At 47.7% G+C, this 27,067-nt stretch overlaps 1 protein-coding gene across 1 annotated transcript in view; it reads left to right on the forward strand.

The window, feature by feature from the left end:
- Positions 1-27,067, forward strand: part of DYNC2H1 (dynein cytoplasmic 2 heavy chain 1) — a 1,848,033-nt gene that overhangs the window by 1,041,508 nt on the left and 779,458 nt on the right. Inside the window, exons 60-61 of the mRNA XM_029602426.1 lie at positions 14,758-14,844; positions 23,520-23,646. Coding sequence (XP_029458286.1) covers positions 14,758-14,844; positions 23,520-23,646 — 214 coding nt within the window. The remainder of the gene's footprint in view (positions 1-14,757; positions 14,845-23,519; positions 23,647-27,067) is intronic.

A 27,067-nucleotide genomic window follows, 5' to 3' on the forward strand; every position in this document is an offset into this window, starting at 1 on the left:
CGACCCTCACTTTGAATGTGTTCTTTGTTTAGGCAAAGATCACAATATCCAAACATGTAAATCTTGTGCGGAAATGACTACCAAAGGTCGTCGTCTTCGAGCCGAGAAGATGGAGCAGTTATTCAATATTCAGTTGCTTCCAAGGCCTTCGACGTCAGCACAATCATCACCATCCGGTTCAGTTCGTCAACTAATGCTGAGGCAGAAACGTCCGGAAGCGGGAGATGCCTCAACGCCATCCCCTTCCGTATCATCGAAGGCATCGACTTCGGGTAGCGAGAAGCAAAAAGAGAAACATCGCCACCGGCATCGAAGACGCCAGGCACCGATGACCGAGGATCCATCGGCAGGTACGGCCTCACCTGCAAAGAAACCCCGGACGGGTACTGAGGTTCTGAGGCCTAGTGATCCAGGGCGAGCCCCACCGATATCGGTGCCGGGCTCCATACCTCCTCAGGGCTCTGAGGAGGTATTGGCATCGCCAACACCGCCTCCCTCCATAGCTGCTCTGATATCACCAGCTATGAGAGTGGAACTTGACACGTTCATATGTCAAGTGGTGCAACAGGCTCTGCGCGATGCCATTCCGCCTCAGCCATCGACACCTCCATCGATGCCGATTCCATCACCGAGGGATCCAACTCCATCGATGCCGCTAACACCGACGAGGTCCCGGGAACCGATCCCGATGCCTGTTACGGTACCTTCACCGGTGCCACAGGTACCTCCACCGATACCTTCACCGGTGCCCACACCGGTACCATCGATGCCAGCACCGGTGCCCAAAGAAGATGTCTCCATGCTACATCCAGTGATTACTAAACTGGACACACTCCTGGACATCCTCTCTAATAAATTACCAGAGGAACCTATTCCAGGCCCATCTGGAGTACCAAGACCCCCAAGGCCTCGTTCTCCTGTCTTCCCACCAACACCTAAGGAGCCAGTCACTCACCACACACCACGTGAGATGCCTGTGGACACCAGTTCTGAATATTCTTCGGATGAAGAAATATTTTCAGAACCTTCTCCACCTGATGACCACAGGAAGTCGCCTCCTGAGGACCTCTCCTTCACAAATTTCGTTAAAGAGATGGCTGAAACCATCCCCGTTCCCATTCAAACAGAGGTGGATACACGTCAAAAGACCTTAGAGGTCCTGCAGTTTGTGGACCCTCCCAAGGAAATGCTGGCAGTCCCTGTCCATGAAGTTTTCCAGGAACTGCAATACAGGATTTGGGAGCATCCAGGATCAGTGTCAGCAGTAAACAAGAGAGCAGAGGCAACTTACTTGGTGCAACCTATCCCAGGGTTTCAGAAAACACAGTTGCCTCACCAGTCAGTGGTCATCGAATCCGCCCAAAAGAAGGCGAAAAGGCAAAAATCCCACTCCTCTGTACCACCTGGGAAAGAGAGTAGGTTTCTGGACAACCTGGGACGAAAAATGTTTCAAGGTTCTATGCTGGTGTCTAAGATATCATCTTATCAATTATATATGAACCAGTACCAAAGGAACCTTTGGAAGCAGGTTCAAGAAATATCTCTCTCTCTTCCTGAACAATATCAGGAACCATTGCAGGAAATCATTCATAAAGGCCTCGAATCAGGTAAACATGAGGTCCGAGCCACCTATGACTGCTTCGAGACTGCAGCAAGACTATCAGCATCTGGTATAGCTGCAAGGAGGTGGGCATGGCTCAAGGCCTCTGATCTACGCCCAGAGGTGCAAGAACATTTAGCGGATCTGCCTTGCTTCCGGGATAACCTTTTTGGAGAGAAGATAAAAGAAGCTGTGGCAACCCTGAAGGACCACACTGAAACATTAAAGCAGTTATCTTCTCTACCACAAGATACTCAGCCTTCTGCAAGGAAGCTTCCAAGGCGGGACACTCGACGGCCTTATTACCGTCCACGTCGATATTACCCCCCAGCAAGTAGGCCCAGAACTGGCCGGCCATCTCAACGCCAGCAGCCTAGACAAAGGCCTGCAAGGGCTCAACCATCACCACAAACTGCCACTACATCTGGTTTTTGAAAAGCCCCAGAGAGCAGCAGCCAGATCAACCCATTCCCAAATATGCCAGTAGGGGGGCGCATAAAATACTTCCACAGCATTTGGACCTCCATCACCACCGACCAGTGGGTGTTATCCATCACAACCCATGGTTACAAACTGGATTTTCTTACTGTCCCAAAAGAAAACCCACCACTTCCATCTTGGACAGAAAATCGTCATTCCACAATTCTTCAAACAGAATTATCCACCCTTCTGAGAGCCAGGGCCATAGAACCAGTTCCTGGACCTCAAAAGGGCAGAGGATTCTACTCCAGATATTTCCTCATTCCAAAGAAAACAGGAGGCCTTCGTCCCATTCTAGACCTCAGAAATCTCAACAAATTTCTCAAAAAAGAAAAATTCAGGATGGTGTCCCTAGGCACCATTCTACTTCTTCTTCAACGGGGAGATTGGCTCTGCTCTCTGGATCTTCAAGATGCCTACGCTCACATCCCCATCTTTCCTCCTCATCGCCAATACCTGCGATTTCAGATACTGGATCAGCACTTTCAATACAGAGTGCTGCCATTCGGTCTTGCATCAGCACCACGAGTATTTACAAAGTGCATGGCGGCAGCGGTGGCACACCTCCACAAACAAAGAGTGCACGTGTTCCCTTACCTGGACGATTGGCTCATCAAGAGTCAATCAAAAGAAGGAGCTCTCACTTCTCTCAAGCTCACTATCCATGTGCTTCACTCCTTGGGATTTCTCATCAACTATCAGAAATCCCATCTGTCACCAAATCATCTTATACAGTTCATAGGTGCAGACCTAAACACGACAATAGCAAAAGCTTTTCTTCCAAGAGATCGAGCTCAAACACTTGTCCTTTTGACTCACAACTTTCGCAACCAAATCCAAGTAACAGCTCACCAGTGCCTAATTCTTCTAGGGCACATGGCTTCCACAGTTCACGTAACTCCCATGGCCAGATTGACCATGAGACTACTGCAATGGACACTCAAAGCACAATGGATACAAGCCACTCAACCAATGTCCACGCCCATTCATATCACACCAGAACTCAGAGCTGCACTCATCTGGTGGACAACAATGAACAACTTGCTCAAAGGCCTACCTTTCCAGCAACCAATTCCACAAGTAACTTTAACTACAGATGCATCCACCTTAGGGTGGGGAGCACACATCGGTCAACTAAAGACACAGGGCAAGTGGACAAAACTCGAAGCCTCTTTTCAGATAAACTTCCTGGAGCTTCGAGCTATACGCTATGCGCTACATGCATTCAAGGACTGCCTTTCACACAAGACTGTTCTGATCCAAACGGACAACACAGTAGCCATGTGGTACATCAACAAACAAGGGGGAACAGGCTCTTATCTCCTTTGTCAAGAAGCAGCACAAATTTGGGACTGGGGCCTGGCACACTCAATTCTTCTACGGGCCACTTATCTAGCAGGCATCCACAACATAGTAGCAGATCGCCTCAGTCGTCAGTTCCAACCTCACGAATGGTCCTTGGATACAGCAATAGCATCCAAGATCTTCCAACGCTGGGGTCAACCGACGATAGATCTCTTTGCATCCCAGCTCAACTACAAAGTGAACAATTACTGCTCTCTCCTCTGGCAGCAGAACAGCCTACCAAAGGACACCTTTGCTCGCCATTGGAATTCAGGCCTGTTATACTTGTATCCACCGATACCACTCATAACCAAAACACTAGTGAAGCTACAACAGGACAAGGGGACCATGATACTCATAGCCCCATATTGGCCTCGACAAGTATGGTTCCCCACACTGCTAGATCTCTCAGTCAGGGATCCAATTCGCCTGGGAGTAGCTCCCAATCTCATAACTCAGGAACAGGGTCAGTTGCGCCATCCCAACCTTCAATCCCTGTCCCTGACAGCATGGATGTTGAAAGCTTGATCTTACAACCACTCAACCTTCCATCCTCTATATCTCAAGTACTTATAGCTGCACGTAAACCTTCCACTAGAAAGAATTATTCCTACAAATGGAAACGGTTTACTTTGTGGTGCACTCAGAAAGATTTAGATCCTTTCACTTGCCCCACAACCTCACTACTAGATTACCTTTACCATCTCTCAGACTCTGGTCTTAAGACATCATCTGTAAGGGTACACTTAAGTGCAATCTCAGCTTATCACAACAAGCTGGGAGATGTATCTATTTCAACACAGCCTCTCGTCAGTAAATTCATGAGAGGCCTAACTCACATTAAACCTCCAGTTCATTCCCCAAGCATACAATGGGACCTGAACGTAGTCTTAACCAGGCTTATGCGTTCCCCATTTGAACCCATACATACCTGTGACCTTAAATTTCTCACTTGGAAAACGGTTTTCCTTATAGCCATTACATCAGCTAGAAGGGTCAGCGAACTACAAGCACTAGTCACATACGAACCTTTTACAAAGTTCCTGCATGACAGAGTAGTCCTCCGTACACATCCAAAATTCCTTCCTAAGGTGGTCACGGAATTTCACTTGAACCAATCAATAGTTTTACCAACATTTTTTCCTAGGCCTCATTCCCATCAGGGTGAGAGAGCCTTACACACTTTGGACTGTAAACGTGCATTATCCTTCTATTTAAACCGCACAACAGCCCAAAGGAAATCCAGTCAGCTGTTTGTTTCATATGATCCAAACAAACCAGGTAAAGCAGTGGGCAAACATACTCTGTCAAACTGGCTAGCAGATTGCATACAATTTTTTTATGAAAAAGCAGGCCTTACTCTTCCAGGGCGAGTAAAAGCACACTCAGTCAGAGCCATGTCAACTTCAGTAGCACACCTTCGCTCTGTACCTCTTCTTGACATTTGCAAAGCAGCAACATGGAGTTCTCTTCACACCTTTGCAGCTCACTACTGTTTAGACAAAGAAGGAAGACAAGATTCAGCCTATGGACAATCCGTCTTAAAGAACTTGTTTTCAGTATAATCCCAACTCCTTCTACATCCAACCTGCTGTGATCTTCGGCTGATTCATTTCATCAACAATACTTCACTGTTGCTTCACTACAAAATGACTCAGCCTCTAGCTTGCTAATCACCCATATGTGAGGACTAGCATCCTGCTTGTCCTGGGATAAAGCAAAATTGCTTACCTTGTAATAGGTGTTATCCCAGGACAGCAGGATGTAATCCTCACGAAACCCACCCGCCACCCCGCGGAGTTGGGCCTGATACGTTTTATTATTATTTTATTTTTGCTAACGCTTATTGCTACAAAACAAGACTGAAGGGAGACCCCTGTGGCAGGGAATATCATGGCATGCTGGGCATGCTCAGTAGGCACTCCGGTGCCATTCAAAAGTTTCATGGAAACTTTTAGAGAAGTTTTTCCGTACATAGGGCTCCATTACCGATGTCACCCATATGTGAGGACTACATCCTGCTGTCCTGGGATAACACCTATTACAAGGTAAGCAATTTTGCTTTATGCAAGGCTCACCTGCAAAAAATCAAACCTTATCCATATGGTTCTCGGACTACAGTTCCTCTTGCTATGCCAATCCTGAAAAATATCTCCTTACCAAAGTTAAAGCCTGTCAAGTGAGGACGTCAATGTCAATCTGTTCTACCTCAATTAAAGATGTCTGCAAAGTAACCACTTGGTCTTCTATCAATGCAGTTATCAAATGCCACTATCTCAAAGAATAATGTTGCAAGTTTTAGCCAAGTAGTGTTATCAAATTTATTTACTTAAGTAAAAGCTTGAGCTCCCCCTTCTTCCTCTTTTTACCAGGTTGCAATTCCTCTATAATCAGAAAAAATTCAAGAATTTCATTGCAGCCCTCAGCTTGGGAGTTCCCCCTTCTGTGGCTGGATTCATTCTTCAAGTCTATGGAGAAAGTAAAGTTGCTTACCTGTTCTTCATGGACAGTAGGATAAACCAGGCACACAGTTCCAACCTCCTTCCTTCGTAAAGTTTAGCTAGTGAAAGGACTAAGGTGACTCATGCAGTGGCAACTGTGTGAGAACACCCATTCATACTCATGACTCCTAGGTCTTCCGAACTCTGAGAGAACATGTTCTATATCAGCATTGTACAATGGCATCATCCAGTTGTGTGACTGGTTTGTCCTCCTGTCCATGGAGAACACCTGTTACGGGTAAGCAATTTTGCTTTTTCCTTTCATTATGGAATATGTCACAAAATACTTTTATATTTTCTGTAATGGGGCCTCCTTCACGTTACATCGTCATGCCAAGCTCACTTGGCTTAGATTAGAGAATATGCATTCTCAGTAGCTTCCCCCATCTTTTGGAATTCTTTACCATATCAACTGTGAGTGATGGACTGTCCCATAACTTTTAAGAACTTTAAAGCTCTTTTTGTTCTGTCAGGCATTTTATAAGTTTTGAATGAGGTTTTTTTTGGCAAGATAGTGGCATTGTTTTTTTTTTTCCTTTCCTTTTGTTGTTGGTGATTTTCTAATTATGTCCTTTTAACTATGTCTGTCTGTTCACTCCTTAAGGCCTAGGCGGCATATAAATAAATAAATATCCTTTAAAAACAATGAAATTGTATGAGAGCTATTCAGTGATAACATTTACAGTAGCAAATATGCCGACTTCATTAAAGTGGGGTAGTTCAGTGGACATTATAATCATATCCTTGAACTTTCAGAGCCTCAGACTTGAATTCACCATGTTGGGGGTCTAATTATTGTTCATCACAACTTTCCACAGTTGTGGAAAGTAGACCTTTTATTAAGTACTTGTGTCTTTTTTATTTCTGTAAAAGCTCTGATTTAAATTAATATCCAAGAAACTCTGTTGCCATGTGAGGACTAAACTTTATTTTTAATCATTAGTTCTTGAAAGGATTTTATTAACAATTGAGTAGATATTCAAAAGTCATTTAGACGGATAACTGAAAAGTTCCCTGTACGTACCAGGATCAGTCCAGACAGCTGGATTATGCCTCCCCTCCAGCAGATGGAGTCAGAGAGAAAACTGAAAGCACCCCCTAGATATACTGGTGTGCCACCTGCGATCCCTCAGTATATTCTCTGACTCCAGCAGATTGAGAGGCATAACCTGCGGTCCTGGCCTGGTCAGTTTATTTGTACTGGGAAAAAAAAATAAATAAGAAAAAAGAGGGACAAGATCATTTAGTTCCTTTCCTTTCTTGCTTTTGTCTGTCTGTGGTGGTGTTTGTCTTGGTGCAGCGCGGTTTGGAGCTCAGTGTGGGGCAGGCACAGAGGGCAGTGCCCTCTGCAGTTCCCGGAATAGATGATCCTTGAGGCTGGGGGAGAGCTTACCGGTGGGCCGGTTACCCTCCCCCCAATTCCAGGGGTCCCAGCCCTGAAGGGGGTGGGAAAAAAAAAAGGGGGTTTTAAATTGTTTGAGCCACTTAAGGCCTGTTGGGGACAGGCAGTGAGCTCCTCCGTTTCAACCCCGGCCTGCCAGAGCCTCTACGGACTCCGGAGGGGGTGGCTAGGTCACCCGGCGCGCTGTGCTGCTGTATTTTTTATTCACCTTCGTTTTTGGTGCCTTTTTCGTGCGGCTCCATCTTCCTTCCCGCGATGCCGCGATCTTCGGCCTGCGAGGCCTGTGGGGGGGCGGGGGCACGACTCTCCCGAGAGGGCCTCTGTCCCCGATGCCTTCCCGGGGGCAAGGGACCCTCTCGGGGGTCGAGTGCTGCCCGCAGCGGCTCTCCTCTTGCCTCTCCACCGCGGCATCGAGGCGCTTCTGACAGCCGTTCCCCGGCCCCTCCTCCCTCGGGGAGGAGTGCGGCGGCCATCTTGGCCATGAGGCAGGCAGAATTGGAGGCATCGGAGGATGAAATCTCCCCTCCTCCCTCCCCTAGCGAGCAGAGCCCGCGCTCCCCGCCCGGTTTGGGGAGCCCTCAAGCCCCTCCTCTCTCAGGATCCAGGAAAAAGAATTTAAAGAGGTCAGTGCCATTTTCCTCAGATTTTGTGCGTTTAATGCACAAAGCTTTTTTGCAGGCTGAGTCTGGCTGGGAGGCGGAAGCTCCTTCTCCCCCGAAGGTCCCCAAAACTTCCTTGCCCCAGGGGAGGCCACTGGGCATGGGGCCCTCCGGGGCTAATGTTCCCCGCCCGCGGGGGGGGGACGACTGAGGACACGGGAGACGCAGAAGCCGCTCCGGATCTTACGGGGGCTTCGGATTCGCTGACGGCGGACGAACAGGTGTCCGTAGAGGGGGATGACCCCCAGGTGCTACGTTTATTCGGCAAGGAGGAGTTAAGCTCCCTTATTCTCCATGTCCTGCAAGAGCTAGAGCTGACGGCACCGCCCCAGGAGGCGGACACTTCTACAGGGGATATCGCTATGGCGGGACTTCGGGCCCCCCCCCTCAGACTTTTCCTTTCCATCACAAAGCTTTGCAGATTGTTTCAAAGGAGTGGGAGCTGCCAGAGGCTTCCCTGCGGGTGACTCGAGCGATGGAAAAGCTATATCCCTTGCCTAAGGAATCCCTGGATCTTTTGAAGACACCTGCGGTGGATTCGGCTGTCACGGCTGTGGTTAAGCATACGACTATCCCTGTTACGGGTGGTATAGCTTTGAAAGATCTCCAGGATCGTAATTTGGAGGTCTTGTTGAAGCGCATCTTTGACGTGACGGCCCTGGGTGTCCGGGCAGCGGCATGCAGCAGCCTTGTGCAGAGGGCCAACTTGTGATGGGTCCAGCAGTTGCTGACCACGCAGGAGCTTCCTCCGGGCGAGGCAGAGCAAGCCAATTGTGTGGAAGCTGCGGTCGCTTATACAGCGGATGCCTTATATGATTTGTTGCGCACTTCAGCTCGCATTATGTCGTCGGCGGTTTCGGCCAGGAGGTTGCTCTGGCTCCGTCGTTGGTCGGCGGATGCCACCTCCAAGGCGAGATTAGGTTCCTTCCCCTTTAAGGGCAAGTTACTGTTCGGCGAGGAGCTAGATCAGCTCATTAAAGACCTGGGAGACAACAAAGTATATAAATTGCCGGAGGATAAGCCTCGTCAATCTCGATCGTTTGGGAATGCCAGGGCTCGTTTTCGGGGTCAAAGGCGTTTCCGTGCGGGAAGAGGTGGTTCCTTTCCCCAGAGGCAGCAGACGACGAGAACCCAGTCCTGGTCTCCTTCCTTTCGTGGCAGGAGGCCTCAACGAGGAGGCTCCTCACAAAGTTTTGCTACCAGCAAGCCTACGCAATGAAGGTGCGCAGGCCCATTCCTCCGTTCCCGCTATCGGAGGTCGGCTGTCCCGGTTCTGGGAGGAATGGGTCAAAATAACTTCGGATCAATGGGTCCTCGACGTTGTTCGGTATGGCTACGAGTTGGATTTTGTACGTCCCCTCCGGGATCTTTTTATGATATCGCCGTGCGGTCCGCGGGAAAAACAGCAGGCTAAAGCTCAAACAGTTGATCATCTACAGGAGCTGGGGGCGGTGGTTCCGGTCCCGCCAGACCAGCTCAGGACGGGTCGGTATTCCATATACTTCCTGGTCCCCAAAAAGGAGGGCACCTTCCGGCCAATTCTGGATCTCAAGGGGGTAAACAAGGCGTTACGCGTGCCTCGCTTTCGGATGGAGACTCTACGGTCTGTTATTGCGGCCGTCCACAAGGGAGAATATTTGGCTTCTTTGGACCTGACCGAGGCATATCTCCACATCGGAATCCGGGAGCGACATCAAAGATACCCGAGGTTCACGGTGTTAGGGTGCCATTACCAGTTTTGTGCCCTCCCCTTCGGATTGGCCACTGCTCCGCGAGTGTTCACCAAGGTTCTCGTAGTGGTCGCGGCTTCCCTCCGTCGACAAGGAGTCCTTGTACATCCCTATCTCGACGATTGGCTCATCCGGGCAAAGTCGCATGCGGCCTGCAAACGGGCGGTTTCCTTGGTGGTGCGTCAACTTCAGTCGTTGGGTTGGGTAGTCAACTTCGTGAAGAGCAGACTCGAGCCGACTCAACAGTTGGAGTTTTTGGGCGCTCGGTTCGATACCTTGGTGGGCAAGGTTTTTCTTCCTCATCATCGCATGCTCAACCTCATGGCACAGGTGTGGCGCCTGATGGACCTTGCGACTCCCACGGTTTGGGATTATTTACAAGTTATTGGTCATATGGTGTCTACTATGGAGATGGTAAAATGGGCTTTTGCGCATATGCGGCCATTACAAACAGCGCTTCTATCTCGTTGGGATCCCAGATCAGAGGATTACGGGATGTAATTGCCCTTGATGGAGCCAGCCCGCTCCAGTCTCTCCTGGTGGCTAACTCCGGACAATCTCCTACAGGGAGTGGACTTGGAACCTCCGTCTTGGATTGTGGTGACGACGGATGCCAGCCTTTCCGGCTGGGGGGCGGTTTGCCAGTCCAGAGCAGTCCAGGGCACCTGGTCAGCGCTCCAGTCCACTTGGTCCATCAATCGATTGGAGACCAGAGCGGTACGTCTGGGCTTGCGTTGCCTCCTGCCAATGGTGCGCGGCCGACCGGTAAGAATTCTGTTGGACAATGCGACCACAGTAGCGTACATAAATCGGCAAGGAGGCACAAAAAGTCGAGCGGTAGCGACAGAGGCGGCGTTGTTGATGGACTGGGCGGAACGAAACGTGTCGCGCCTCACGGCCACCCACATTGCCGGTGTGGACAACGTTCAGGCGGATTACCTCAGTCGGCAGCACCTCGATCCAGGAGAATGGGAGCTCTCGACAAAGGCGATGTGTCTCATCACTCGGCGTTGGGGGACCCCGCGATTGGACCTGATGGCGACTCGACAAAATGCGAAAGCGGCGCGTTTCTTCAGCCGAAGAAGAGAGCACGCGTCGGAAGGGGTGGATGCGCTAGTGCTTCCATGGCCCCGGCACATCCTTCTTTATGTGTTTCCTCCGTGGCCCCTGGTGGGGAAAGTGTTACGACGCATAGAGTCCCATCACGGTCGGGTGATTCTCGTGGCTCCGGAATGGCCGCGTCGCCCGTGGTTTGCGGATCTCGTCAATCTGGCGGTGGACGGTCCGCTACGTCTGGGTCATCTTCCCAATCTTCTTCGTCAGGGTCCGGTATTTTTCGATCTGGCGGATCACTTTTGTCTGGCGGCTTGGCTTATGAGCGGAAGCAGTTAAGGAAGAGAGGTTATTCGGAGGCGGTTGTGTCTACTCTGCTTCGGGCGCGTCGGTCTTCCACTATGCTTGCTTATGCTAGGGTCTGGAAGGTTTTCCATGATTGGTGTTCCGGGTTGATTTTATCGCCCAGACGTTCGTCCGTGCCTCATATCCTTATGTTCTTACAGGATGGCCTGAAGAAGGGTTTGGCGTATAATTCGCTTCGAGTCCAGGTAGCGGCTCTGGGTTGCTTGAAAGGTCAGATTGAAGGGACTTCCCTTGCGCGTCACCCAGATGTGGCTCGTGTTTTGCGAGGTGTTAGAAACTTGCGTCCTCCCGTTAGGCTTCCCTGTCCTTCCTGGAACTTGAACTTGGCACTCCGTGGCATGTGTGCGGCCCCGTTTGAGCCTCTTAAAACGGCTTCGTTGAAGGATCTGACTCTCAAGACGGTATTTCTTGTGGCCATTTCCTCGGCTCGTCGGGTGTCGGAGCTTCAGGCTCTTTCCTGCAGAGAACCGTTTTTGCTTATTTCTGCCTCAGGAGTTTCTTTACGAACCGTACCCTCCTTCTTGCCTAAGGTGGTATCAGCGTTTCATGTCAACCAGACGGTAGAGTTGCCTTCTTTTTCAGAAGAGGAACTGCGGTCTTCTCAAGGTAAGGACTTGAGGCGCCTGGACGTCCGTCGAGCTCTTTTGTGCTATTTGGAGGTTACCAACGACTTTAGAAGGTCAGATCACCTCTTCGTGTTATGGAATGGACCCAAGAAGGGTCTCCAGGCGTCCAAAGCGACGATCGCACGCTGATTGAAGGGCGCTATTGCATCCACGTATATTGGCTGTGGTAAGCCTGTTCCTGATGGGCTTAAGGCTCATTCATTGCGTTCTCAAGCGACTTCGTGGGCAGAAACTCAGTTGGTCTCTTCTCAAGAGATATGTAGGGCGGCCACTTGGAAATCCTGGAATACGTTTGCCAGGCATTATCGCCTAGATGTCCGTGGGCCGTCTACACAGTCCTTTGGGAGCAGTGTGATTCGAGCGGGACTCTCAGGGTCCCACCCCAGTTAAGGCAGCTTGGATACATCCCAGCTGTCTGGACTGATCCTGGTACGTACAGGGAAAGAAAAATTAGTTCTTACCTGATAATTTTCGTTGCTGTAGTACCATGGATCAGTCCAGACGCCCGCCCACAGTTTTCTGGGAGTCCGCTCGTGTTCTGTAATTTTTTCCATTACAGTTTATATCCACAACAGATGCAGTGTTTTCAATGTTCGGTTTGTCATTGTTTCATGTTTGTTTGTACACTCTTTGGTGTCATACTTGTTATTTCTGATTTCTCTATTATCAAGGAGGTTGCTGTTTGATCTGGCCTCTAAGTTAAAATACTATACATAGAGTAATCTTTTGGGAATCTATTGGGGGCAGTGTTGAAAGTGGCTAGTTTATTACTTCTGCTTTGATATCACATATACTGAGGGATCACAGGTGGCACACCAGTATATCTAGGGGGTGCTTTCAGTTTTCTCTCTGACTCCATCTGCTGGAGGGGAGGCATAACCCAGCTGTCTGGACTGATCCATGGTACTACAGGAACGAAAATTATCAGGTAAGAACTAATTTTCCTTTATCCATGTAAATGGCAAATATGGCAATTTCAGCTAGTTATCTGGGTATGTTATAGCCGGACAAGTTGTTATCCGGCTATAATTTAGCCAAATATAAAAGGGGCATTCTAGGGAGGAGTTCTGTTATGCGGCTAACTTAGCCAAATATCGGGTGTATCCAGCTAAGGGCCTCATTTTCCAATATCGCATTGGTATCGCATGCAATACCAAAAAGGGGGGGGGGGGGGGGGGGAGAGAGAGAGAGAGTTAGTGTAGGGGGTTAGGGGCCACTTTCACATTCAACGTGAGACGTACGAACAGAACAGTGGTCTCTGGTGAAGATTTGATGGCCTACGGAGTGAGGAAACTCACACAAAGATGAGATTTGTGCAGTGTTCTCTCCACCTAGCTTGATGGACTCTCTGCCTGGGTAACAACAAGCTAGGTGGAGAGAACATTGCACAAATCTCATCTTTGAGTGAGTTTCCTCACTCCGAAGGACATCAAATCTTCACAAGAGACCACTGTTCTGTTCGTAGGTATTCACACAGAATGTCAAAGTGGCCCCTAACCTCCTACACTCTTACCTAAACCCCACGTCGAGTTACTAGGTGGGCCTACCATAGGGATACAAATACCTCCCTATGGGCCATGATATTATGGCCAGTCTCTCTCTCCCTCTCTCTCCCTCTCTCTCTCTCTCTCTCTCTCTCTCTCTCTCTGAAACAGGCCTGTCAGGATTTGCTCCACCCCCCCTGAATATGAAATAAAAAATTTGCATTAACTGCTGTTAACATGGTTTGTGGAATTATCACATGCGGTAACTCCTTGGAAAATGAGACCCTAAGTTAGCTGCATAACTTTAGACCTACTTGGAAACAGGTCTAAAGATATCTAGCTATGTGTGGCTGGATAACTGGATGTCTTTAAATGATATCTGGCTAAGTAGCACTGTCATAAGAATGGAAAAAGTATAAAATATTGGAACCTATTCCTTCCCCCCACAATATCTTATAAAAGCCTTGTCAGGCTGTTCTCGTCTCAGCCGCCCAAAAGTTTTAGTGCCGAAGCTCCCTTTCCTGGTTTTTGTTAACATTTATACCAATCTAGATGAACAGCCTGCCCCCTCCTGCAAGGAAGAGAAATGATGTGGATTTCCCCTTCCTTCCGACCCTCCCCATTCCCCATCATTAACTTTTGTATTGCCCGGGAGAAAGGGACCCTCTGCCCTGCTCCCAACATTTCCAGCACTACTGTAAGACAGGCAAGGCTGGAAACGTTAGCTTACATTAAGCTTAAGCTTCCTGCTCAGCCTCTAGATCCCCTTCTCTTACAGCTACAGGCTGCGCTTAGAGCAGCGCTGGAGGTACTGGGAGTGGGGCAAAGGATCCCTTGCTCCTGGCAATAAACAAAAAAAGGTACTGGGAAGGAATGGGAGGGTCAGGGGAAGAGTGGGATCTACACATTTCTCTTCTTTGCAGGAGGGTGGGAGGGAAGGTAGGGGTCAGATCTGTATAAATGTTAACAAAAACCGGGACAGGGAACTTTGGAGCCAAAACTTTTTAGGATTGAGACAAGAATGGCTCACAGGGGCTTCATAAGATATTGTGGGAATGGGGATGAGATTGCCTCAGAGGCTCCTATATTTTATAGTTTTTCCATTCTTATGACAGTGCTATGTAGCTGGATATTTAAAGATATCCAGTTAAGTAGTTAGTTATCCCAACACACATGGCCAGATAATTTAATAACATAAATGACTATATTCAAACATAGTTGTTTATGATTTAGCCAGATAACTTTAAGCAAGTATGTTCAGTGGGACATTTATCCTGCTGAATATACAGGATACGTTATCCGGCTAACTTGTCCACTAAATGGCCTACTGAATATTGGCCCCATTCTTATTAAGCAGTATTTGATCAGCATTGTTATAACATAATTTATGAATAGCACCTTTTTCACTCATTAGTGAACATTCAGTTTTAAATGTTTGTTTTAGTAACAGTATTTTTAATTTTTGTTAATATCAAGTAAATTTAAATGTTAATAAATTGTTCTTATTTTTAGAAACTTGAGGAAAACTGAAGACAAAAAGCAGAGGTTAGAAGATCAGCTTAACTCTGTTGGACAAAAAGTGTCAGAGCTGAAAGAGAAGTAAGTTTTCATTTGCCAGAACCTTGTACATTTTTTAATAATTTTAACAAGTTTAAAGGCTACAATTTAATTTAAATAATTTATAAATCACCTCTCCGGTTTGGTTTTTCTGTCCAAAGCAGTATATAGACAAATCAAAATAAATCAAAATCAGCACTATACTGCATACCGTCATAAATGTAAAGACAATAAACAATACAGTATTAAAACATCATAATTGTAAATTACACAAGAAAAATACAATAATTTCCAATATTCACTATCTTATAAACCTTCCTACAAGAGTTAGCAAGCTTTGGGGTAGATTTTCAGAGCCCTGCTCGCCTAAATCCGCCCAAAACCGGGCGGATTTAGGCGAGCAGGGCCCTGCGCGCCGGGAAGCCTATTTTACATAGGCCTCCCGGCGCGCGCAGAGCCCCGGGACTCGCGTAAGTCCCGGGGTTCTCGGAGGGGGGCGTGTCGGGGGGCGGGCCCGGTCGTCGCGGCGTTCCGGGGGCGTGTCGGCAGCGTTTTGGGGGCGGGTACGGGGCGTGCTACGGCCCGGGGGCGTGGCCGCGCCCTCCGTACCCGCCCCCAGGTCGCGGCCCGGCGCGCAGCAGGCCCGCTGGCGCGCGGGGATTTACGTCTCCCTCCGGGAGGCGTAAATCCCCCGACAAAGGTAAGGGGGGGGTGTAGACAGGGCCGGGCGGGTGGGTTAGGTAGGGGAAGGGAGGGGAAGGTGAGGGGAGGGCAAAGGAAAGTTCCCTCCAAGGCCGCTCCGATTTCGGAGCGGCCTTGGAGGGAACGGGGGGAGGCAGCGCGGCTCGGCGCGCGCAGGCTATACAAAATCGATAGCCTTGCGCGCGCCGATCCAGGATTTTAGTGGATACGCGCGGCTCCGCGCGTATCTACTAAAATCCAGCGTACTTTTGCTTGAGTCTGATGCGCAAGCAAAAGTAGGCTGATCGCGCTTCTTTTAAAATCTACCCCTTTATGCATACATTGATGCTAAAATACATCCTGCAATATATCAATCTCTCTAAATCTTTTGTTCCTCCCAAGGATAACTATCACAAGAAAAGAACATCAAGGGCTTTTCTCTTAAATTGCAGAATAATAAATCAGGGCCTAAATTTATATCAGTATATATAAAAATACTTTTTGTATAGCCCATTACATAAAAAGTTTAATGGAAAATATGTTTGTGGACTGAAAAAGAAAAACATTTTTGTTACCCTTCCTTAATTATTAATTACTCACAGATTTTAAATCCAGTGGCAGATATATATTGTTACATATTATAAAAGTAATACAGTAAGCATTATGGGATAGATTTTCAAAAGCTACTTACATGCATAACATAGGGACAACGAGAAACTGCAAGTAGGGAAAAAGAGAAGACCAGGAGCGGGGCAGGCACATCCTGGGGAGGGACCAACATGTACACGTGTAAGTTGCTATTTTAAAACCTGTTAAAGTGACAAGCATCACTCTTTTACCTGTATATATTTACTAGGGATGTGCTTTGTTTTTTTCTGCCGGGTCAGGCTATGGGTCGGACAACAAGTGGAAAACTTCGTTTTCCAACGAGTTGGGCTTTTTCTCGGCAATTTTCGCCGAAAAACAACAACCCACCCAACCCTTCATATTTAGTTAATTACAACCCCCCACCCTCCTGACCCCCCAAAAACTTGCCTAAAGTTCCTGGTGGTCCAGCGGGGGTCCCGGGAGCGATCTCCCACTCTCAGGCCGTCAGCTGCCAGTAAACAAAATGGCGCTGGTGGCCCTTTGCCCTTACCATATGACAGGGGCTACCGGTGCCATTGGTCGGCCCCTGTCAAATGATAGGAGCAATGGACGGCCGGCACCATCTTAGGTTGGGTTTGGTTTTTTTTTTAAATAAATGTCCCCCCCCCCCCCCCCCCCCGTGCTAACCCAAACAACAAATTTTCTCCGAAGTTCGGGGAAATCCATCTCGGGATTCAGGTACTCCAACCCATGCCGAATTGGACTATTTCTTTGAAATTTTCCAATTCGGCAAAAATGATTGCACATCCCTAATATTTACTTCTGTTGAGTATCAGGTGTAAGTGATCATAAACACTGTTAAAGTGAAAAAATGTCTGGGTGAGGGGTGTGGGTAAACTGGGGAGAACAACAGGCAGAAAACCAGAGGATCTGGATGACCTAGAGATAGAGTGAGCAAACAGGTGGACAAATTGGTAAAAATGGTAATGTCCTTGTCGTGTGAATGTTTTAAAATTGTTCTCACTTGCACCTGTAAAAGCCATCAAATCTTAAGGAAAATACATGAATAATGTTTCCTTGGGTAACTGCTTAAAATTAGTTACACATATATGCGCGCTAGATGTATTTTAAATAATGTGCACATATTTGCATGGACTATATAAAATGTAGGCGTATATGTGCTTATGCCCATGTAAGCATGTATATGGGCGCCAATCAAAGGCGTAGTGAGGGTCTCTGGTGCCCAGGGTCCAATTTATTTATTTATTATAAATCTTATATTTGCAACTTCCTTGCAAAAGCATTCAGTGTTGTCTCCCCTGCAGGGCCCCTCCCCCTTTTTTCCTCCCTTCATCATCTGCCAGTGCATCACCACATTGCACTACTGCGTGGGATCTCTTCACTGGGGAGGGATGGGAACCACACCAGCGCATCCCCACAGGGCACCACCATTCATGGCCAGTGCTAATTTTTCTGCAGTCCTGTGTAAACAATTACTGGGTTGGCCCCTCCTCATTCTTTTTTTTTTTTTTTTTTTTTTTTTTACAATTAATTTGTATTCTTTTACTAATCAGGGTCAATGCAAGAGTATTAGGCACCCTAAGTGAATCTTACAACTTTGTGCCCAAGCTTCCCCTACCAACATCCTCTCCACATACAATGTCAAATTATGCTTTTAGAATTAGAGTAAAAGATTTTGCATGAAGAAACACACTCAAAATACAGTCTTTTGAAGTAAAAATATTGCAACAGCATGTATATTATATTTACTTGTACTGCTGTGGTATCAACCAAAAAACCCTGCATAAATGCCAAAAAAATATTTGTAACACATATGGTATTAGGACTATTGTAATACATGTTGAGTGTGAGCTTGTTCTTCAGAAAGCCATGAGCAAACTAAATTACAATATAATAAACCTTCCATTCCAAAACAACAGTAACCTCCAGCACTCAAACAGTTATAACCCTATGAAAAGGTGACCCTGCAAACCTTACATTAGGCCCTAAAACACCAATATACCTCCTATTAGGAAAACAGAAAAACCCTTCCATAGATCCTTACATAGAAACAACACATTAGCAGAATGCTTAACCTCAATCACACATGCAGAACACAGACAGACCCTCACCAAATACAGAATAAAGTGATCATAAAGTAGTAATACAAACGTGCAAACAACAACTGAACTGTAAAACATAAACATTACAATTCTTCATAAAACATCAAACAATAAAATTAGGAATTAAAAATCATCAATAGAAGTAAAACCATACTAATAAAAAGAATATTTAAAAAAAGTTGAGAAAAAGAATAACATCCAGTAATATAAAATTCATATAAATGTTCCAAAGACCAATAAAATATTTCAAAATTGCAGTCACATATACCACCCAATACTTAAAAAAAGATAAAACCCTTGCTTTTGATTTCCAGATACACTGAGATTGTTGTGGATTAGCAATTGAGAGGAAAGCAATTGTTGCTCACAATCTTCTCCTCTCTCTCATATATACACACAATGCTGAATCATATAACATTTTCTCCCACACACAGAGACATGCTCTCACACACATATACAGAAATAACATTGCTCTAACACCGCCATACAGACATGCTCTCACACACATACATAAGGACATAGACAAGCTCTCTGCCTCACACACAAACACAAACACACACACACACACACACATGTTCAGTTCTTCCCCCTTCTCCATCAGACACATTCACTTCCTCCGATCAGATGCAGAAGTCCAGCAGGCAGCTTCCTCTTCTTGAGGCCACGGGGGCTGATACTGCACTGTTTCCTGTGTATTCAGTGGGGAGGGTCAAAGCGCTGTTGCTCCTCCTGTGGTTCAACACTGCGCAGGCCCAGAGCCGAAGCTTCCTCTTCCTGCCATGCATATTGCTGGTTCTAATTTGTAATCCTTTATTCTGTATTTGGTGAGGGTATGTCTCTGCTCTGTGCGTGTTACCAAGGTGAGAGATTTTGCTAGCATGTAGTGTCTGTGTAGGGATATATAACTATCGGGTTTGTTTAATTTCCCCTGTAGGAGGTGTATGTGTATTCTGGGACCCAGTGTAATATTTACTGTGCTGCTTTTTCACAGGAAGGGTTCTTGTTGTTTGAGTCTTTGGTGTTACTACTGTTGTGTTATGATAGGTTTGCTGAATATATTTTGAGTATCTTTTTTGCAGGATTTTCTGTTAACAATCTGTCTGCAGTGGAAGGAGTTTGTGCTTCCATTACTGTGAGGTGCCTATATGGATGTGGTGTTGCATCTGCTTCTCTTATGTTTGTGTGTATCTAATTGTTCCTTTCAGAAACCTGAAGAGAATCAAAACTGAAATATGGAATAAGGCACAAGGCTAGAAAGAGACAGGGATAGCAACATGCACTTGAACATGAGTGTTATGAACCCTGCCCGTGGATCCCCCCGCGAGCAGACACTCCCCCCTTGCTGCTGCCCCTTCACCCGACGCGGCATGGACGCCGATGTCGGGCCTGCTTACGTGGCTGAAGTTTCTCCCTGGCAGCAGTCTTCACCGCGGCCGGTGCTGCGGACTTCACAGCGTCCTCTTCGCAGCCAGAGCCGCCACCGACTTCAGTTTCTTCTTTGTGGCGCAAGGGCTGCATCCCCGGGCTCGAGTGGCGGCTGGAGCCACCCCCGGGGCCTCCTGCAGCGGCTGGAGCCGCTGCCATCATCGGGCCTGCTCCTTAGGCCCAGCCCTGCGTCTCTCATGTTGTACGTCGGTGCAGGCCGCTGTCCGTGGTCCTGCACAAGCTCCTGCTTCCCCTTAGGCACCGGTGCGCGTCTCTCTTCTGTATTTAAAGGGCCAGAAACAGGAAGTGTGCTGGCCCCACCTCTGATTGGACTTCCTGCTCCAGCCCTATAAAGGGCTGCTCTGTCTCTTCAGTCTTCGCCTTGCATCGGAATTACTTCACTCTGGAGGCTCCTGCCTGCCAGAGCTCCGTCAGGTCTTCTTCATGGAGCTCCTCTTCGTTTCGTCTCGCCATGTCAAGTTATGTCTTCATGCTATGTCTTCGTGCCTGAGGTCCTCGTCCAGGTGTCCTGGTGTTCGTCTCCTGGTGTTTCGCCTCCTGATGTCCTAGCCCTCCTTGGTGTTCGTGCTTGCTCCGGAGCCTTCTGTTCTGCCGGCCGTGGATCTCCGGGTGATGCAGCTTCGTCATGGGAGATGCCGGCAGTGGACTGGTGTCCTGTGCTCCTGAGCCGTCTTGTCCTGCCAGCCGTGTTGGGGCTTTAGATGACAGCAGCTCCGTCGTCAGAGTCCCACCTCGACTGGATCCTTCCTGCACTTATCTTGCTCCCAGCGTAGTCCGTGACCAGTCTCCTCAGGCTGTGTAGGGCGCGCGGTGGGACAGGGTGGTCCGCGACTCAGTCCCGCGGGTGGGCTGAGTAGGGAGCCCTGAGAGACAGTGCCAATGTCCTCCAGCCTTGTGTCTTGTCTTGTTTGGATTTCAAGTTCCTCGTCATGTTTGTGATGCTGTCACATCAATCCAAGTCTTCTGTGATGCCTTGCATCAACCCAAGTCTTCGTCTGTGATGCCGTTGCATCAACCCAAGTCTCGTCTATGATGCCGACACATCAACCCAAGTCTTCGTCTGTGATGCCGTCGTATCAATCCTAGTCTGCCATGTCTTCGTGTCAAGGCCCGTCCACCCTCATCCTCAGGCCGGCCTGCTGCTCCATGCCATTCCAAGTGGCAGGTCCAAAAGGGCTCGGAATGGTCAGAGGACCATTCACATTCCAACATCATCCTGTTGTTGGCCTTGGGAGCTTGCAGGCCTGGCAGAGGGTCAGACCGTCTGCTATAGCGGAACACGCCGTCAACCCTCAGTTCGGACCTGGATCTGTCTGGGGTCGGGCTGAGGCCCAAGGGCACACTAAACCCCCCGATTGTAACAATGATGGCACAGGAAACCTGTTGCTAAGGCAAGGGACAGTTCCTCCAAAAGGAGCTCTTTTAAGGGGAAGGCCTGATGATATCATCCAAGAGCACCATGGTTACCTTGCTGCCTCAGACCCTTTAAGAAAGCAAACATCGGGTGCGCACACACCTAAAGACTTCTGGGAGGGAAGACACTCAGGCAGTGTGTGGGCCTCCTCTGTGCTCTGTTCCTTGTCTGTTTCCTTGCCCCCCCCCCCCCCCCATTCTTGTTCCCAGGTCCCACTTGTTCCCTTCCTTGCTTGTCCTGTTGATCTTGTCTGTCTTGTCTGACCTGTTTGTCTCGGACTGACTACCTGGATTCTGACCCTGGCCTGGCCTCCAAATCCCGCTGCCTGCCCTGACTTCTGGCCTGTTACCCATTCTGCTGCCTTCCATGACCCTTGCTCAGATTGGACTCTCGTTCTGGATAGCCCTAGGGGCTCACCTAAGTCTTGCTGACCGTCAAAACCCAGGGGCTCAACCTGCAGGAGAGGCAGCTGGTATAGGCGAAGTACCAGCTAGTCTCGCCTATGGACTTCTCTGCCAGGTGCCCATGTGGGCCTAGCGAACTTGCTCATTAAGTGACGCCAACCACACCACAAGTGTCCGCTTCCTTCGACAGTTACAGTAATCTATGGTAATGTAGCCAAATGGCTACATGGTCAAGACATTGAAACCAGATAGATCTGGAGGAAATTTGGAGCTCATAAAGGCTGTAATTTGAATATTGTCCTCGTAAAATAGACAAAAACCACAGTCTTGTAGTAGCATTACTAATGGTCGGAGGAAGTGATGTCACCTCCAGAGATGGCTGCCTAACTGTGGAGCTCCCAACCCGAAATTGCAATCAGCTGCCATCCTGACGCTGAATCGGCTTGCATCTGCTGTGCCGGTATGTGTGTGAACAAGTTTGAACATAAATGTCTCAAACCCCCCCCCCCCCCCCCCCCCCCAATTTTAAAAAGTTCTCCTTTGCAAGCTGGGAAGCGTCTCAGGCCCATTGCTGCGGTTAGGAGGACAACATGGCTGCCACCTCATGTGAGTCCACCACTGCAGAAGATGCACTCTGCCCTGAAGAGTCAGAGGAGGGGATACCCTCACAGGCCAGTTTTCACTGCTCATTCTCCAAAATACGCCAGGATATGGCGCATCTTAAAACTGAGTTTGGTAACATGTTTTCTGAGCTGTGGGGTGAGATCGCAGACCTAGGGAAACGTGTAGAGGAGGTGGAGACATGAGCAGAATAGCAGGCAGCTGAAGATGTGTCCTGCCGGGAAGATGTAGCAGGCCTCTCAACTTCAGTGTTGGAGCAGGAGGAGTGTATGGAGGACCTAGAAAACAAGTTCATAAGGTCTAACCTGTACTTTGTGGGGTTCCTGAGCTGCCTGCATTCCAGGACTGTTTTTAGGTTGTGACGAGCATCTACACTCAATTGCTAGATTCAGAAGACATGGCTGAGCCTTTACCTACTCTCAAGCTTGAGAGAGCGCACAGAGCTCTGGGGCAGCCCAGGAATAATCTTCCTTGTGACATTGTAGTATGCTTCTGTGATTTCACAGTGAAAGAGAAAGTGGCCAGGATGGCCAGGAAAAAAGGAATGGGCTCCTGTGATGGCCTCGGTTGGGGTCGGGTTTCCTCTTTGCCGCCATGGGGATGGGCTCCCGTGGTGGCCTCGGTCGGGGTCGGGTTTCCTCTTCGCCGCCACAGTCCCTTGGCGGCCTTGCTTCGTCGGGGTCGGGTTTTCCTCTTCACCGCCATGGGAATGGGCTCTCGTGGCGGCCTTGCTTCATTGGAGTTCGACACCGCTATTCCTCCCACCCCCGGGCTAGGCGATGCCTGCCTCACGGGCCAATCAAAGGCTTCCTCCCTTCTTCCTACTCCCACTGGCAAGTAGAAGGGAGGAGGCTTCCAATTGGCCTGCGTGGGGGCAGGCAGAATGAAGGAGGCTTCCCATTGGGCAGTGGAGGTAGGAAGAAAGGAGGCTTCCAATTGGCCCGAGGGGGCTGGAAAAGGGAGAAGGAAAGTACAATGGGGCAGTGGGACACCGGGAGACGTGACACACCTGCCGGTGTTTTTCAACACACTGGTATGTCATGACTCACCAGTTGAGAAGCGCTGCCCTAGAGGCTAGAAGTTGGAAATGAAGGAAAGGATGCATGGGGATATCCTGCACAGAGGAACTAGTTACTACTCTTAATAGAAGGAATATGGGTAACCAGCATGGAAGGGCAGTTACTACCATAAGCATCTTGCTGGGCAGACTGTATGGATCATTTGGTCTTTATCTGCCATCATTACTGTTTATGAATATTGGCCAAGTTCATTAAAGCCATGAATCAGACTGGGCTCTAATGTCTCTTCTATAGTCAAATGGTACTGTCTTCTAACAGTTGTAGTTTCATGATATATGTATGATATTTATTTATTTAATGGTTATTGACCTTACCTATATAATCTAAATATGCATATGCTAAAGGCAACTTTGTTTTACAGGTTTCAGACTAGAACCACTGAAGCTGCCAAACTTGAGGCAGAATTAACCAAAGCACAAGAAATAATAAAAGCTGCAGAAGTACTAATTCATCAACTTGATGGAGAGCATAAGAGATGGAATGCACAGGTTTGTTGCCAGAATATTTATGAAATAAACATTTCATAGTTAAGAACATAAATAAGTTTACAGTTCTTACCATATTTTGGTAGCCTTTTTGTGTGCTAATCTGCTGGAAACTTGGTTTTCCAGTGGAACTGTGCAGCGCTGGCATTTGTTTTTTGTCAAAAGTTCTGAAAATATTACTTACATTTAGAGCAGAACTGGGATTTGGAAATTTTGCCAAAGTGGCCTCCTAGGTTATCTGCTGGAAAGCAGAAAAAAAGTTAATAAATAAATAAATAAATAAATAAATAAATAAATAAACTAGTGATCAGGGAACCTGAGGAACCTCGTTGCAAGGCATTGGAGTGATCTAGGTGCAGGGTACTTATACCCTGAGGACATCTGACGTCACCTACAGCAGGACTGAGGTTTTTCCCGCGCTGGCCCCTTTAAGTGGAGCTCCTCCCCGTGCACGCGCGTCAGGGGGCGGGGCCAGCCGCGACGGACCGTCGGCGTCTCTCCCGAGGAGGGAGAGACGCGCTGGAGGGCCTGCAGGCCCGAGGAACCCCCGAAACGGCCCAGGCCGCCCCCGAGGTAGGTGGAGGGACCGGGGCACGGCCCGGGATCGTAACAGCCAATAAAGAAGATGACAGTAAAACATGTTTCGAAAGTGATCTGATCAAAAGTGATAATAAAACTCTTAGGGCCATTGTGGGATAGCCAAGCAAATCTTCACAGGTTGGAGCAAGAACCATGCTGACTCTAGCCTTTCTTCATGCAATTTAAACTTTATTATCACATTCAAGCAAAAAGATCAGTAGACTGCCTACCTTCTTCTAGGAGTGTACTCTTACATAAACATCAGTAGACTGCCTACCTTTTCTAGCAGTGTATTTCTCCAATATCTTCATACAGAGAGAGTTCAGGAGGTCCTCTTGGAGTCATGGAACCCCCTGATCACAGCTGGGCTTACATTTTTGTCCCCTTCCCATCAGGGCTCTCTCACTATAGAATTTAAGGTGGATCAAGCTAGATACCTGTTCCTGCATAGGTTAAGGAGGGGTTTTAGGGCTGCTACTTAACATACCCTCCCCCTCTGTCTGGACCCATTTGTCTGAGTGTTTTCACTCCCTCTGGATCCCATCAAGGGAAGTGCATCAAATCTCCACTCCCCTTCATCTGGCCTCCCGCTAGCTAGACCTGGGGGTCAGTGTTCTAGGGTCATGCTCACCCCCAGAAATTAGGGTACCCCAGACAACATTATTAGCACCACTTACTGCACCCTTTGCCTTGTGCTCACTCCCAGTCCTTTGACTGAGTCCATTGATGGCTCCGGGTCCCACTCCTTTCCCAGCTGGGCTCAAGGGATTCCTATGGTGGTTTCTCTTGAACTTGTTGTGAGTGCTCTCCACTCTTCATGCTAGTGTCTTGTGACTCCTCTGCACTGCCACTATCACCGCACTCTGGCTATTCCACAGCACCACTCTCTGACTTCTCTGCAGCACCTCTCACTGGCCCTTCTGCAGCGCCTTTTGCTGGCTCTTCTGCAGCGTTTCCCTCAGACCTTTCTGCAATGCCTCTGTCTGGCCAGTCTGCAGCATCTCTCATAGGGCTCTCTGCCACACCTCCCTCTGGCTCCTCCACCCTGCCTTCCATAGGCCAATTAGTGCTGCATCCAACAGGCTATTCTATACAGCCCCTTTCTGGGCACTCTGTGTTACCGCTTCCAAGTGAGGTTATAAAGCTCCACCATGAACTTTCTAATATCTTAGACTCAGACCTTGCAGAATCATTCTTCTGGTATTCCTCCTGGTCAGTTGCATTCTCCTCCTCGGGCTCTTGCCACTCAGAGTCTGTTCTGGTTTATCCGCTTTGCTGCTTTCAGCTTCCTCTGCAGTAATGTCCCTCTGGAAAGTTGAGCTGCAGTCATGTGACTCACTAAACTGCTATGTATCCTCTGTATCCAGCTTTATTTCTGCCAGTCAAGCAGTTACATGTGCCCAGTGTGCTTCCTGATCTTTCTTGGCATTTGCCCAAAAAATCTGGTATTTCAGGACATTTTCTTGTAGCTGCACCTGGAGGCTGTGAAGCAATGCTTGTAAATTTAGCTCAGTGTTTCACTTGGCTCATTTTTTTTTTTTTTTGCATAGCACACCTTTAGCTTGCTGTTGGAGGCCAAGTCTTGTGCACCCACATAACCACAGCCTTAGGTAACTTCAGTCTTGGTAAGGACCACATCCTGTTCCTGCACACTGTTTCTCTTTTTTTTTCTTTGCATAGGTAAAAAAACAAAAAAAAACCTACTTATGTACCCACTTACTCACTTAATTAATTCCCTGACTCAAGAAAGCGGAACTTGTCCCCCTTACTCACTTCAAATCTAACCTTGTTTTCCCTTCCAGGCCCCAAAGCCCACTCTTAAAGGGGAAAAACAAATTCTGTGCTCTTCTTTGAGCCAGAGTGCTTTAATTCTTCAGTGCTCTGTAGTACTAGCGACACTTCTTCTGTCTGAAACCCACTTCTTTAGGTAGGGTGTACTCCATAAACTCTCTCTTTCTGTTTCTTCTGGTGGAGACTTGGGTTTTCACTGTGCTAAGCATAGAAAAAAAATCCTCAAACTCACACCATATGTGGGATAGCTGAATAAATCTTCACAGGCTGGAGCAGGAACCACATTGAATCCAGTCTTTCTTCATACATCTTAAACTTTATTTTCACATTCAAATATTTATTTATTTATTTGTTTATTTATTTGTTTTTAATTTTTATATACCGAAATTCCTGTATGAAATACAAATCAATCCGGTTTACATGGAACGGCAAATCGCCCGGGGTTTACAAACCCACCCAATGCTTTACATAAAACAGTTAGATAGTCAATCTCTAAAACCTTACATATAACGATTAAATCAGTTAGTATTAATATAGTTAATATTAATATAACAATTTAACAATTGAACAAGAAATTGCCCGGGGTAATAAGTGCAAGCCTGAGGCTTTACATAAAATTAAATAGTAACTCGCCACTGGTTTATAATGAAGCAATTGATCAAGGTAGTGGAAAGGGAGCAAAAAGGAGAGTAATAGATGAATGCATTAAGGGAATGACTACCAGAAAGGACGTTCAACTTTGAGAGGGAGGGATATAAAAGGGGAGCCGAAAGAGGGGGGAGATCCGGTTGGATTCTAGAGGAGGACTGACGTGGGAGGGAGGAGATCAACGTTGTCTATTGAGGAGGGAGGATCTAGGGGGAAGAGAAAGAAGGGGAGAGTAAGAGGACGGCAAGGGGGAAGTACCGCTTATAAAGAGCATCTGCATGGTGAGCTGCTTAAGATGGCATTTAAATTAAGGGATTTAAATTAAGGTATCAGATCATGTCATCCTAGTAGCTTTACGTATCTGGGAAAGCTTGGCTGAAGAGCCAGGTTTTTAGGGTTTTTTTTA

This window comes from Rhinatrema bivittatum, chromosome 5, assembly GCF_901001135.1.
Source record: "Rhinatrema bivittatum chromosome 5, aRhiBiv1.1, whole genome shotgun sequence".
Taxonomy (NCBI): domain Eukaryota; kingdom Metazoa; phylum Chordata; class Amphibia; order Gymnophiona; family Rhinatrematidae; genus Rhinatrema; species Rhinatrema bivittatum.